This window comes from Chiloscyllium plagiosum, chromosome 15 (assembly GCF_004010195.1).
Source record: "Chiloscyllium plagiosum isolate BGI_BamShark_2017 chromosome 15, ASM401019v2, whole genome shotgun sequence".
Lineage (NCBI taxonomy): Eukaryota > Metazoa > Chordata > Chondrichthyes > Orectolobiformes > Hemiscylliidae > Chiloscyllium > Chiloscyllium plagiosum.
Window position 1 is genome coordinate 42,161,989 of NC_057724.1, and position 15,429 is coordinate 42,177,417.

The following is a 15,429-nucleotide window of genomic DNA, read 5'->3' on the forward strand; positions in this document are numbered from 1 at the left end:
GTCACAGCGTGTATTAAATTCATTGATGCGTGGACGGAGGGGGATGAAGGTGAGTCCTTTGTTGAGGACTGATCATTTGTCCTCAGTGAGGGGAAGGTCTGGCGGGATGGTGAAAACGCGGCAGGGCTGGGAGCTGGGATCTGGTGTGGGTGTGGAGCTGGGAGTGGGGGCGGGGCCGGTTACTAGAGTGGGTGTGATGGTGGGGGGAGTGAGGGTGGAGTCATGAGCAGGGGTGGTGTTCCCCTCAGGGTTCTGGGGGGCAAGGATGGTGACAGTGGGATCTGTGTGGGCGTGTCAGCAGAATGCAGGTGAGTGGCATTGAAAAATAATCCAGTTTGAACAAAGAGAGGCAATAAAAGGTATAATTGGTTAAGAGGACAAGGTAAAGTTCCAATGGAGTTGAGGAGCAGAGAGATCCAGAGATGCATATGCACAAAGTGTTGAGTGTGGCAAGGCAAGAAGAGAAAGATAGGATCCTAGGTTTTATAAATAGAGAGGGGCAGAACAAAAGTTACATGAATGGCTCTGGGAATGAGGGACTTAAATTACTGGGATACATTGAAGAACCTGAATTTGTTCTCCTTAATATAAAACTACATATTAAAGCTGTTAGTGTTAAATGGTATAGCATAAAAGCAGATTTTATAAAAAAAAACATGCATCTTACAATTATGTCATTTTGGGCAACAAAGGTCTCGATGCACAAATGCTTTGTACTGAAGTGTAATATCTGTCTGAAGCCTGTTGTGCAACAAAAATCTTGTATCCTGTCAGCTGTTGTCAAGGAACAGAACTTCAGTATAAACATAAAGCAACAGCTGTTTCCAACACTGGATGTAACAACTTCAGAATTTTATTTTGTCCTACCAATTCAAGGAATTTGTCTCCTGGTTTCTTGATTATCTGCTCCTGAAAACATTCTCTTTAATGGAAATGTTACATGAACTCCAACTGCATCTACTGCCTCAACCAAGTGCCATTTTAATGCATGAGTCTATAGTGAGTAAGTGTAAAATGGAATACAGCTAAGTCAAGTTTTGACTTCATCCAGTATCCAAACAAATGCACTTTCCAACAGGATCAAGAGTCGAAACCTTGTGTATTTAACCAGGCTTTTTAAAAACCTAAATGGGGATAGTGAGCTCAAATATCTTGATGATCCTGACATATGAGTTTACTGAAATAAAGAATAGGATTTTGAATTTCACATTTTACTGATTTGAATAAGTGCACGAATGCAGTATATTCTAGACTTCAGTTGGATTTGAACTGTGATTCCTTTCAAACCTTGAAGAATTATGTGAAATTTAGTGCCGATGGCATTTCCAGTATTGTACTGTGAAAAGCCCTACGAGGATTAAAGGTTATGTGAAGGGTTCAAAGAATTTAGCTTAATTTCTTGTATTAAAGCTGTATTTGAATTCTCAAATACCTTTACCTGTTTTTGAAAACTTTATTGATATCTAAATAGCTGAGTTTCTTATGAAATAACCGTATCAGTCTGACAGAAGGTTAATTTGTGGAAAGAATGGCGCTAACTAACTGATCACCAGCAGATAAATTCAATAATCATATTATTTTCTCTTCTCAGATTGTAACAAATTGGCGTGAAGATCAGTACCAGGATGACTGCAAAGCCAAACAGATGATGCATGAAGCTCTGAAACTCCGCTTAAATCTTGTAAGGCTTGTTTAAAGAGAAATTATTTTTAAACACTTTGCCTTACAGCCAGCATGGTCTCTTTCTAACCTTTGTTATTCATTCATTTTCCCTCCAATTTGGGCATTGCTTCATTTCATTTACCTTCCCTGCCTTTCTCAGTTTTGTTTTTCTTAAACTTATTACGCACTAATTGTGTCATTTTGTTCGGGAAAAGACTTCATTTTGAATGTGAATGTTCTAGTCTCCATGTTCACAACCTGATGGGAAGACTTCTGCAAAGCAATACCTGTCCCAGGGTATGATGTATTCAATGATTCCTGTAGAGTGCATATTGTTTTTAAAGTATTTGGTGAGGTACAACCACCTTTTGTTTCGTGCATTGCTTTAAAACCCAATACTTGGAATGTATTACTTTTCTTAAAAAAATGTGGAAACTCCCAAATCATAACAATATCAATGGAGGCAGATACAATAGCAGTGTTTGGGAGACATCTTGATCAATATATGAATAAGCGGGAAATAGAGGGATACGTATCATGTAAAAGCAAAAGTTTTTAGTTTCGAATGTGTGACAAAGCTGCTCCTTTAACAAGGGTATGCTGCCCTTGGGTTTTTTTTTTCCAGAGAGTTTGTAAGTGACCCAGATTCCAAAAAGTCTGAGTTTGCATGGATTTTAGGGCCAGTTTGTTTACAGCTAATAGATGTTGCCTCAGGCAGAAGGCTTTCAAGTCTTTTAAAAAGCTTGTATAATGAAAGGGCAGTGGCCAGTTCTCCCAGCTCAGCTATTCTCTGGTTTGGTTTTAACAGTAGTAGTGTGAGAAGCTGCTAGAATTCAAAAGCAAGCTCAGGCTGGTTCTCTCTCTCTTTCTTCCTTGCCTATAAGAACTTGTGTTTGATTTTACCTTTTGTGTCAAGGGGTATTTATGGGGATTGTTACAAGTATTTTGGAACAGCATCATTAAGTGGGATGATCTATTGGTTTTTGGATAGGATAGATTATTTGGTATTCTATTTTCTATTCTTTGTGTTTCATTCAGTAATCTTGTAAATAAATTCTGTTTTGTTTAAAATGACCTGATTTGACCAGCTGATTCTCTCCTAGAAAATCCCCTGTACACTGGCTTAAACAACAAGCAAAGTTAGGGTCTAGGCTACCTTCTTGAAATGTTTTGAGGGGGCTGGCCTGGTCCATAACAAATGGTATGTTGTGTTCGTGTCGGCTTGGTGGGCTGAAGGACCTGTTCTTGCTGTACTGTTCTTTATTCAATGCAAGAACACATAAGAGGAGCAAAATATTGCAGATGCTGGAGTCTGAACTGAAAACAAAAAAACTGCTGGAGATCACAGCAGGTCAGGCAGCATCCATGGTGAAACAAAGCAAGCTAACTTTTTGAGTCTATATGATTCTTCATTAGATTGCACCGGGACGATTCAGAGGAAATTTACCAGTATGTTTTTAGCCTGAGAGTTTTATTACTTAAGAGAGATTGGATAGGCCAGAGTTGCATTCCTTGAAGCAAAGAAGACTGAGAGGGGCCATGATTGAGATATATAAAATTACGAGGGAAATATTTAGGGTAGACGGGAAGAAACTTTTACCCCAAAGGAGAGATCAGCGAACATTGGACATTGACTTAAGGTAAGGGGCAGGAGGTTTGGATGGGATGTGAGGAAATAAAATTCACCCAGACAGTGGTGGGAACCTGGGACTATCTGCCTGCAAGGATGGTACAGGAAGATGTGCATTTATAATGCCAAGGCATAAAGGTCTATGAGCCAAGTGCTGGAAAGTGGGATTAGAAAGGTTTGCTGTTTGTTTTGACCAGTGCAGACTCAATGGGCTAAAGGACCTTTTGTTTCTGTGCTGTAAACTACTTTAACTGTAATTTTTAATTCCTTCTTTATTACAAACTTCAGTTACAGCAATGAGCAGTCTCTCTGCCTTAATTTTTGTAATTTAATGAATTTTATATATTATGATCTAAACAAGTAAAGAACAATGGCTGTTACCTTGAACATATTATTTCTTCATCCAAGATGATACTGGGCCACAGAAAAATGTTAAATCATGTGCAACATTTCCAGCGTGTCAAAAGTACTGCATTGAAAAATTCAATTATGTAACCTGTATGAATGAATCTATGCTGTATCCGCCACTACTTCAGAAAATTGTCTTGTACCAAGTCTGCTTGGCTCAAGTTAGAGCCAAGATTAGAGTGGTGCTGGAAATGCACAGCAGGTCAGGCAGCATCTGAGGAGCAGGAAAATCTACGTTTCGGACAGGAGCCCTTCATCAGGAATCAAAGGGCTCAAATTAGAGCCCTTTGTTTGCTCAAATGCCTATCAGTTAGTAAATTACAATTCAGTTTGTATTTGTATTCATTGTGGTGTTGTTCTGTCTTTCCTATTGGTCTAGGGATGAGTTTAGCTTTTTAACTTCATATATGCTTAATTTGCAACTAAACTTCCATGCTTCAGAACAGATTCCTCTTTAAATTTCAAGCTACTTTCAGCTCAAGCACTACTACTCGTGAAAACATTCATTGATTGCAGGATTATTTAAAAATTGATTTGGAGTATCACTGGCCTCAGTATTCGGTCAATATTTTCTGTCTCATTAAGGAGCTAGGCGAACTGGTCACTTACTCTGGTCCTCTGAATATCTTTTACTCAGTAACTGAATGGCAAAGTTTACCTTTGGAAATTGAGTCAGTTTTATTTTTATTCATTCTTTGGTGAGGGCATTAGTGGCTAGGCCAGCATTTATTGTCCATCCCAGAGAGGAGTTAAGCGCCAACTGCACCGCTGTGGATCTAGAGCCACATGTAGTCCAGATCAGATAAAGCTGCCAGTTTTCTTTCCTTAAGGATATTATTGAACCAGATAGGTACTTCTGGCAATTGACTTTGGGTTAATGGACAAAATTAGACTCTTAATTTTATTGAACGTAAATTCCATCGTCTGCTGTGGCAGGATTCAAACCTCGGTCCCAAGAGCACTACCTGGGTGTCTGGGCTAACAGTCCAGCAATAATACCACAAGATCATCGACGCCTCATATCTTCTAATTGCCTTCAGTCAAATGTTTAATTGTAGGATCAACTGAACCTACAGTTTGATTACATTCAGTGCTGAGAGCCAATAGATTTTGAAAGGATAATCACTCATTGCATGTTTTTGTTTCTGATTTACTTCCCAGGTAGGTGGGATGTTCGATACCGTCCAGCGTAGCACACAGGGCACCACTGAATGGGCTGTTCTTCTCTTGGACATAATTAGCAGTGGAACAGTTGACATGCAGTCCAACAAGTATGCACCATAGTTACTTATATGTTCTGAAGCTTCTAGCAATGCAGCTGCTGCTTCTCCTGCCATTTTCAGCGGTGTGGTAAATAATAAAGCCATGCAATTCTCTGACTTTTCTGAAATAACTTGTGGACTGGTATCTGTGCTGTGCTGCATTTTGCATGCACTATAAAGATTGATAGCTATTGAATGTTGTATGCAGAGCTTCCAGGTAGTATGAAATTGCTGGAAATATTCAACAAGTGTGGTAGCCTCAGTGGTAAGAGAAACAGAATGGGTGTTTTGAGGTCACTGATCTTTCATAGTACTGAGGAGATTAAAGTCGTTAACTCTGTTTGTCTTTCCACAGATGATGCTAGGACTGCTGAGTATTTCAACCTTTAGTTTTATTTCAGATTTCCAGTAAAAGCAGTATGTCCTTGTTCTTACCATAAAGCATGGTGGTCAGTTTGTTTACTTAAACAGTGACAGTTCTGCATGCAGAACTTCAGTGACAGTTCAGCAAGTTTAATTTTTGATTAGGTGAGTTGCATCAGCCAAGATATTCTTCGCTGTGAGGTTTGTTTGATCTCTGCTGAATTATTTGTGGTTTGTTAGAATTGGGTTTTCCACAGCTTCTTTTGACATTGTGTTACAAAGGAGAAAACATATCTTTGATTCTTAACCTTAATTTCTATCTTATAACCATCGGTGTTCATGTGCGAAGCTCATTTGGAGCCAACACATTTTGTATATACAAAAACAGAGGTTGATAGAAAAGCTCAGCAGGTCTGGCAGTATCTGTGAATAGAAATCAGAGTTAACGTTTTGGCTCCAGTGAGCCTTCCTCAGAACTGATGATAGCTAGGAAAATGTCGGTATTAATGCAAAAGGTAGGGTGGAGGGAGTGGGTAAGGAATGAATGAAAGGTAGGGATAGAGCCTAAAAAGAGAGGAGAACAGTTGGACAGACAAAGGAGTGAATAATGATCTGGCTAGGAGGGTGCATAGCTATTAATGGAGACTTTAGCATCTAACAATGGGTTGTGTGTAATAGCCTGTGTGATAACAAGTCCTGGTGTGTGGGGATGGGGGCTAGGACATGGGAGAGTTCAAGCCCTAAAGTTATTGAACTCGATACTGAGTCCAGAAGACTGCAGGGTACTTAAGCAGAAAATGAGGTGCTGTTCCAGTTTTCGCTAAGCTTCGCTGGAGCACTGCAGCAAGCCTGAGACCTGGATATTGGCCAGGGAACAAGGTGGTGTGTTGACGTGGCAGGCAACTGGAAGCTCAGGGTCATTTTTACAGGTAGAATGTAGGTGTTCTGAGAAGCTATTGCCCAGTCTATGCTTTGTTTCCCCAGTGCAGAAGAGATCACATTGTAAACAGCGAATGCAGTAGACTAGATTGTGTGAAGTGCTGGTAAAACGCTGCTTCATCTGGAAGCAATGTTTGGGCCCTTGGCTACTAAGGCAGGAGGAGGTAAATGGGCAAGTGTTACACCTTGGGCGATTGCAGGGGAAGGTACTGTGGGGGAATATTGGGAGTGAAGGAAGAGTGGACCAGGGTGTCCTGAAGGGAATGGTCTCTGCAGAGGGCAGATAAAGGAGGGGAGGGGAATATGTGTCTGGAGGTGGCGGAAATTGCAGCTGATGATCTTTTGGCTGTGGATGCTGGTGGGATGGGAGGTAAGGACAAGAAAACTGTATTTATGTTGCAGGAGGGAAGGGGGTGGGGTGAGAGCCGAAGCGTGGGACATGGGTCGGACCAAGTTGAGGGCCCTGTCAAAATGGGGGTGTTGGGGAATCCTCGATTGAAGAAGAAAGTGGACGTTTCGGAGGTTCCCATGTTGGAGTAGGCATCATGGTGTATACATTGTATATATACATTGCTGTGAAATGTCCCTGAGAATAAACTGTCTTGTTTCCCAGTGAGCTGTTCACTACAGTCCTGGATATGCTCAGTGTATTGGTTAATGGAACTCTGGCAGCAGACATGTCAAGCATCTCACAAGGCAGTATGGAGGAGAACAAGCGAGCCTACATGAACCTTGTAAAGAAACTCAGGGTAAAACCTTTTATCCTTTGTTCCTAAACATCTTGTAGAAATAGTAAAGGAAGTTTACACAATATTGCTATTGATGAAGGAAACAAGTCAACCTTTCCTAGTTCATTATAAACAACCTTCAGTACTCTCAGCATTAAGCTGCTTCTTCAGCATTTCCACAATGTTAGCTCCATTACTTTCTAAATCTGTATCACGTTTTCAGTCTGTAATGATGACAAAACGAAATGTTGTTTTGCTGATTTAGCTGTACTTTAGTTCTGTTGTTTAATTTGTATTTGTATCTATTTTGCAACCTGTATATAAGCACCTCCTTCCATTAATGCAAAGATCAATTTCTGCAATGTTTTGTACTCTATATGCCCATCTTATTACAGAAAATAAAAGTTTTTGCTTTACGTATATTTAATCAATGGGTTAATTATGGTCAACTTCTGTGAATCACCTCCAGACTTTGATTGTCCCTTAGTGACCAGGACTGGATCTATAATTTAAGGTGTAGCTTGACTGAATTGACAGGAGTCCTTCTGATATGCAGGCAATTAAACTTATTCTCAGGGTTGTGCACTTTTGATGGGGTGAAAGAAATCTTGCCTGCAGTCTCTAAGTAACAAAGTGATACACTCCCAACGGCGATATTTATTTATCATTCTCTGACTAAAGCAGCTTTTTGGTGTCTTATAATCAATTCTTCAAATCCGTACCAACATGCTGCAAATTGATATGCAAGGGCCTTTGGATCCATTACTTATCAGGGATTTTTGCTTGATCTCCACTTGCCCAGGGAATTATGGAGGAGAACGAGAGCCTACATGAACCTTGTAAAGAAACTCAGGGTAGAACTGTTTATCCGTTGCGTGAAAGGGGTTTGAAATTTGCTATGTCAGTGGAGTAAAACCTGTACCCTGCAATTAGCAGAGCAATTTACAAAGTGACCCATTTCTGCCACAGTGACACTAACAAAAATCTTGAGATATAGTGGTATAACAAAAATGCTAATAGTGCACAACAGATGAATCAGCACTTATAAAACAGTAAATGAGGTATTCTGATGAGTTTGAAATTTTAGTGTCCTTTATGTTGATTCCTTGATCAAATGTTTGCGTTGAGGAGTGTTAGCCAAGATTGCAGATTTTGGTTTTCAGTCCTTTTAATTAAATGATGTAAAGCCAAAGCTATGATTTCCTGAATAACACACCCTGTGAGCAGCAGTCTTGGTCAGGAAATAATGAAATTTCAGATTTAAGAATTTACCATTTCCCTTTTCACTGTTGAGCTGTGTTGTCAAGTGCATGCAAGTAAAAATAGTTATATCTCCTTTTCTTTCTCCCCTCTTTTTTGTTATATTTGTTCTAATTGGCCTAGAAAGAGCTTGGGGACCGACAATCAGAAAGCTTAGAGAAGGTGAGGCAGTTGTTGCCACTTCCCAAACAAACAAGAGATGTCATCACTTGTGAGCCCCAAGGGTCTCTAATTGATACCAAAGGAAACAAGATTGCTGGTTTCGATTCAATATTCAAGAAAGAGGCAAGTATTTGATTACTACTAGTTCTGATATTCCTTCACTAACTGAGAGTTTAGAGTTTGCTTGAAACTAGATTAAAGTATCCTGCATCAAACTGACTATGATGTATTTTTTAAAGTTTTTTTTTGTTCTGTTGTAATGGAGCAAAATATGATCTAAGATGGAGTGAGTGAGTTTTTCGGTAATTTGGATGGCATGAGTTTCTAGATTTATCAGTAAGGTAAATCTCTGACAACCCTTAAACTTTGCTTGTTATAGACTTTAAATGACACCGTTAACAAGAGCAACATAAACATTTAATCCTAGGGTGAAAAAATAGTACATTGCACCAGCTTACATGTGTCATTCACTTTGGTGTAGGGGCTACAGGTCTCCACTAAACAGAAGATTTCACCTTGGGATGTGTTTGAAGGGATGAAGCACTCTGCTCCTCTTTCTTGGGGCTGGTTTGGAACAGTTCGTGTTGATCGCAAAGTGACCAAATTTGAAGAGCAGCATAGGCTCCTATTGTATCACACACACCTAAAACCAAAGCCTCGTAGTTACTATCTGGAACCACTGCCACTCCCCCCAGAGGAGGAAGAGCCACCTGTGCCAGTCATTCCAGAACCAGAAAAAAACACTTCAGAACCACCAAAGCTGGAAAAACCTAACACTACTGAAGAGAAGAAAAAGAAACCACCCAGAAAGAAACGACTGCCTCCTAGTAAATCTGAGGTGAGGTAGAACCAAATTCCCAATTAAGGTCTAGGTATTCAATTTTGCAATAAATGCAGTAAGACCCATTGTAAGATTCTGAAGTTTTATATTTTATCGTTCATGAAGTGGGGTGCTGTTTTGCTATTTGTCCATCCATAATTGCCCTTTAAATGTGTCGCAGAGGCCACTGCCTTGAGCTAATGCAGTCCATGTAGTGTAGGTTGACCCAAAGTGCTCAGAGGAAGGGAGTTTATTTAATGCATGGGCATTGCTGGCTTGGCCAGAGTTTATTGTCTGTCCCTATTGTCCTTGAGAAGATGGTGGTGTGCTGCCTTCTTGAACGACCACAATACCAGGATTTTGAAACCGTGACGATGAAGGAATGGTGATATAGTATCAAATTAGAATGGTATATATGGGCTTGAAAGAAACTTGCAGCGTTTCCTTTTCTTCATTTTTTTTCATAAAATGTTAGTATTACTGGCAGAGGTAACATTTGTTTCCCATCTAATTATTCTACATCAGCCATTTAGTTGTGGTTCTGGAGTCATATGGAGATCAGACCAGGTAAGGCTGGCAAATGTTCTTCCCTTAAGGACGTAAGTGAACTAGATGGACATTTACAGCCATCAAGGATAGCTTCATGGTCACCCTTACTGTGACTAGCTTTATATTCTAAGTTTATCAACTGGTTTTAAATCACATCAGCTGCCATAGTGGGGTTTGAACCAGTGTCACCAGAGCATTGGGCTGGACTTCTGGATTGCTAGTACAGTGATATGACCACTATGGTACTATCTCCCAATTATAGAGTAGAGTACTCCATGTATTCCTGACTCGTGACTTGCAAGGATGGATAGGCTCTGGAAACCAGGCAGTGAGTTACCTACCAAAAACTTCCCAGTTTTGTACTTGCTGTTAGAAACATCATATTTATATAGCGGATCCATTTAAGTTTCTGGTCAGTGGTAACTGTTGAATATCATAGCACAATGACTGTTTCTGTTGGTAACAGCACTTTCTGGCAGTTTTGTGATGTACATGTCACTTGCCACTTATCATCCCAAGCCTGTATGTCATTCAGGTCTCTCTGCATGTGGACCTAAACTGCTTTAGTATCTGAGGGATTTCTTATGGTGTTGAACATTGTGCAGTCATCAGTGAAAATCCCTACTTCTGACTTCATAATGGAGAGAGGGTCATTGATGAAGCTATTTTATAGAATCATTCGGTACAGAAGTAGTATAGAAATCTGGCCAGTGTTTTCAGTTACATTTTTCTTTAACTTAAAATCAAATTCTTTTGAGGTCCAGAGAGCTCTGGGTTTGTTGTCCTACCTGTTACTTATGAGTGAATATATCTTAACTGTGTCTAAGCCGTCAAATAAAAGCAAAATACTGCTGAAACTGGAAATCTGAAACAGACACAGAAATGCTGCAGAAAGTCAGCATTGTCTGCATTGTCAGGAACAGTTCTTCTGAGGTAGCCCATTGCTCAGTTACCATTTGCCTTGCCAACGTTTGGTTCCAGTCAGTGCACCCCCGATCCGTTCTTGCTGCATTGAAGTCAGCTCTCTAAGCAAAGCCAGTTTATTATTCTTAGGCATGCTAATGTCATTTTCTACTGTAATCCTAAAAATTACTAACTCCAAAATCTTCTTCCATTGTCACTTAATCTACTTGGCCCTCCTTACTTCCCAAAACTAGGTCTAGCTGTACCGCATTTCCATTGGTCTTGACAAGGATTGCTATAGGAGAGTCTCCTGAATATAATCGAAGGTTGCCTGCTGCTCGCTGTCCCTCACCTTTGGTTCCCTGAAGAGTGCCAGGGGGCATACCAGAAGTGGCTTCAAGCGTATCTGACCTGTTGTGGCTTCAAGAACTGGAATATTGTTTAGGGCCTTTTAAAATCTTGTAATTCAGCTATTGAAAATCTTAATATAGTAGTTTGAAACAGAATTATAACAACAGTCATTATCGATGATCAAGGCATTGGCTTGAGGAAACTGTCAAATTCTGATTTATTATTTGGAATTTTTTTTATTTGTTCATGGGCGAGGGTGTTGCTGGCTGGGCCAGTATTTATTACGTGTCCCTAGTTGTCCTTGAGAAGGCAGTGATGAGCTGTCCTCTTGAACTACTATGGTCTGTGTGCTCTAGGCAGACAAACAATGCCATTAGGAAATATTTTTCAGTCTTTCGACAATGTTATTTTCTTTGAAAACCATGCATCAATAGCGATTGGTAATGTTGCAGAAAGTCTTAAAAACTTTTCTTTTCTTTGTCATTGATTAGTTGGATTTGCCATCCAGTGCACACAGAATACCTGCCTATGGTGGGGCGGTTCCTGCTGATCTAATCCCACATCAGACAAGTAACCACTACACTAGACTTCCATATGGACAGCCTAATGTGGGGATATATGCACAAAATCAGCCTTTACCGGCAGGTAAGCAAAGGAACCATGACACTGCATTGTATAAAACTACTTTATACTTTGAATTGAAAATGTTCATTTCAGAGTTTTTTTTATTGTGCAGCTGCATTCAATTGAGAAACATTAATTGTGATACCTTGTTAACTATGGTACTTATGATAAGTGGGCATTCTTTGTGGAAACTTAGACATCATCAATCCCTAACACAGTCATTTCACTATACATAAATCTAGAAGAATCATTGCCTTTTCAGGGGCTATCTGAAATGTTTGTGAATGTAAAGTAAAAGGAGAGCAAGATATCAATTTTTCTGTGTTTACTGTGATAGTTCAAGAAAGAATTATGTAAATTGTAGATAAACAGACAATTTTAAAGCCAGTAAATAATAGATCTTTTTTTTATACCATTGTACCTTTGTTGCTGTTTGGGAGAGTTGGAGGTCAAGAAAATCTTTTCATCCTATATTTTTATATCTAAAGGATTAAATTATCCAGGTTGTCTTTGACTTTGTGTACTTTGAAGCATGAGCAAAAGCAACGCAAGTCAAAACACCATTGTGGAATAAAACAGAGTTTGTATTTGTAAGTGTTCTTATAAGTCTTATCATTAACAGTAGCAGGAGTATATTTCTCCCATTTTCAAAGGCATTGAAAAATGTCAAGCTGGTCCTCGTTAGATTGGACACCCATAAATTGTAAGTCCATCGTTACATTTTTGCTTGCTGTTTGATGATTCTCTATTCATCTGATCAGTGAAAGCTTTTATCAGGAGCTGGCACCAAGATGTGTATCAGAAAGAGTGATAAATTAAGTTTGCATCTCTGACATGGGCTCACATTTAAAACAGCTTTAAGACTTTCAAGGTGATCTCTTAACATTGTGTCTGTGTAGGCTGGTGGTCAACAAATCCAAATTCTTGGGTTCAATATTCAAATGCAGTTTTTGTTTCCCATCATTTAGTTGTTTGGTACATACTTGTTGAAGTTCATATGCAAAGTACAAGACAGTAAAACTAAAAATAATCTTATTGTATGTTTTAACCAATATTTTGTTTTATATAGGTGGACCCAGGTTGGATACAATTCCATACAGATCTGTGCGGCCTCCTTTCTCTAAAATGATGCCGAACAGACCGCCGTACAGCACAGTGATGCCCCCTATGGGTGGAATGATGGATCCATCACTTTACAAACCTGCCCAATACAAACCACAAGCCCCAATCCCACAGGGTCAAATGCTCCGCCAGCAGCTACATGTCAGACTGGTGAGTATCTTTCTGTTATTCAAGGGATGCAACTTTGCCAGCTGGCCAGTATTTATTGTCCATCCCCAGTTGCCTTTGAGAAGGTGGTAGTGAGCCTGCCTTCTTGAATCGCTGCTTCCCACAGTGTAGGTATACCCACAGAGCTATTGGGAAGGGAGTTCCAGGATTTTGACCAACAACGCTGAAGGAATGGCTATATATTTTGAATCCAGGATGATAAGTGGTTGGGAAAGGAATTTCAGTTTGTGGTTTTCAAATGTACCTACTACGCTTATCCTTCTAGATGGTAGTGGACATGGGTTTGGAATGTGCTTTCTAAGGCATGCATGGACCCTTGGAGAAGCTGTGCAGCTTAGAGAGAATGTTGACTGCTAATACTGTTGGTGGTGGTTGAGGAAGTGGATGTTTGGATAGGGTGCAAATCAGGTTGACTGCTTTGTTTTAGTTGGTGTCAAGATTTGAGTGTTGGAGCTACACTCATTCAGGCAAGTGGGAAGATTCCATCACACGTCTGGTTTGTACTTTTTAGATGGTGAACAGGCTTTAGGTAGTCAGGAGGTGAGTTACTTGCCATAAGATTCGCAACTACTGACCTACTCTTGTACACAAAATATTTATGCAGATAGTCCAGTTCAGTTGCCATTGAATATCATGGGACTGTTAAGAAGTTGAAGATGCATACTGTACCTTTGAGAGAGTGAATGCTGTTTTGCACTGAGAGCTTACACGCATCTGTCATATGACTAGCTAGCAATCTCAGAGTGTACTGGAAAATTGAAAATATGTAACATTTGGCTATGAAATAAGATACCTGAGTTGGTTGCTGTTTTGACAACAATTTGAATTTAATCAATCAGTTTAAATATGCCCCAGGATGATAAACACAGTCGCGTTTGGATTTATTGTTTTGCCAATAAAAAAGGGTTATAAAAAGAAGGCATTTTGAAAGTTAGACAGAGTAACTGCCTGTATGTGTGAGTGTGTGTGTGTGTGTGTGAGAGAGAGAGAGAGAGAGAGAGAGAGAGAAAGAGCCAAAAGATTGAAGTACACTCTATCAGAGGTACCTTTTTCATATGAAACATGCACAGTAAAAAGAAAGATGATGACCCAGGGAAAGAAGAATGACACCGATGTCAGTCACTGTTTAGTTTATAAATTAAGTTGATGTAATTTTAATAAGTGTGGTGTTGGAAACAGTATTTTGTTTTCGAGTTGGAGGCAGGTAATAAGCAGTTAAGAGAAAGGTGGGGGCTTAAAGTTGTGAATAGTTGTTTAATGTTCACTTTTGGAGTTAAAAAATAAATTTATATTATTTTCTTTAAATAGTGGAATTTGGGAGTTATCTGTCACTCATATTTTAACAGATTACTAGGCGAGGTGAGCTTTTCTGGGTGTTTGGTTTAATTAACCGAGGGGTTCACCACCGTGTCATAATAGGACAATGGTTAGGTTCGTTCTTGTTGGAGGTAATCATTGCCTGGCACTTGTGCCATGAATGTTACGTGTCACTTGTCAGCCCAAACGTGGATATTGTCCATCTGGTTGCAATTGATCTGAGCTTGTTTCCGTATCTGAGGGGTTGCGATGGTACTGAATATCATGCAATTATCAGCAAACGTACCCACCTCTTGTCCTTGCGAGGGAAGAAAGGCCCTTGACGAAGCAGATTAAGATGGTTGAACCTCAGACAGTACCCTGAGAAACTCCTGCAGAGATGTCCTATATGGAAGAGTAGTTAGAAGCATAAATCTGGCATTAGTATTATGATCAGATTGGCCTCCTCCCTTGCTTCCATGACATCTTGAAATCAAAGTCTTCCTGAGAAAAGGCTAGAGTTTGAGGGCACCTACTTGATGTTGAGATCTTCAGACTAGATTGTACCTGTGGAGGGACTACACCAAATCTTTACCAGAATGATTCCTGGGATTGCATGACTTACTAATGAAGAAAGTCTGGATCAGTTAGAACTATATTCACTAGTTGAGAGGAATGAAGGGGGATTTCATAGAAACCTATAAAATTCTCACAGGACTAGACAAGATAACTGCAGGGTGGATACTCCAAATCACTGTGGAGTCCAGATTCAAGGGTCGCAGTCTAAGGATTTTGGGTAGGTTTTTTAGGACTGAACTGAGGACAAATTCCTTCACCTAAAGAGTGGTGATTGCATGGAATTCTTTGCCACAGAAAGTGATTGAGATGAAAGCTGAATGTTTTCAAGAAGGAGTTAAATATGGTTCTTAAAGTGCTAAAAGGACCAAAGGGTGGGGACCAAGTGGGTACAAGATACAGCAGAGTTGGATGATCAGCCCCAATCTTATTGAATGATGGAACAAGCTCAAATAGCCAACTGGCATCCTTTTCCTCCTATGTTCTGTGTTTCCATGTAAACTGGAGTCCTGTTTGCCTGGAGGATCTCAAGTCATGTTAATCAGTATTTATTACAGTGGTGAAGCTCAGCAATACAAATGGGCTGACTACAGTCTTACTGTGAAG

The 15,429-nt window shown here is 39.8% G+C and overlaps 1 protein-coding gene across 2 annotated transcripts in view; it reads left to right on the plus strand.

Annotated features, from left to right (window-relative positions):
- med12 (mediator complex subunit 12) overlaps window positions 1-15,429 on the plus strand; it is a 198,696-nt gene that overhangs the window by 159,096 nt on the left and 24,171 nt on the right. For both annotated transcript variants that reach the window (XM_043704778.1, XM_043704779.1), the window contains exons 32-38: window positions 1,592-1,681; window positions 4,862-4,971; window positions 6,878-7,013; window positions 8,376-8,537; window positions 8,896-9,252; window positions 11,529-11,682; window positions 12,731-12,933. In XM_043704778.1, coding sequence (XP_043560713.1) covers window positions 1,592-1,681; window positions 4,862-4,971; window positions 6,878-7,013; window positions 8,376-8,537; window positions 8,896-9,252; window positions 11,529-11,682; window positions 12,731-12,933 — 1,212 coding nt within the window. The remainder of the gene's footprint in view (window positions 1-1,591; window positions 1,682-4,861; window positions 4,972-6,877; window positions 7,014-8,375; window positions 8,538-8,895; window positions 9,253-11,528; window positions 11,683-12,730; window positions 12,934-15,429) is intronic.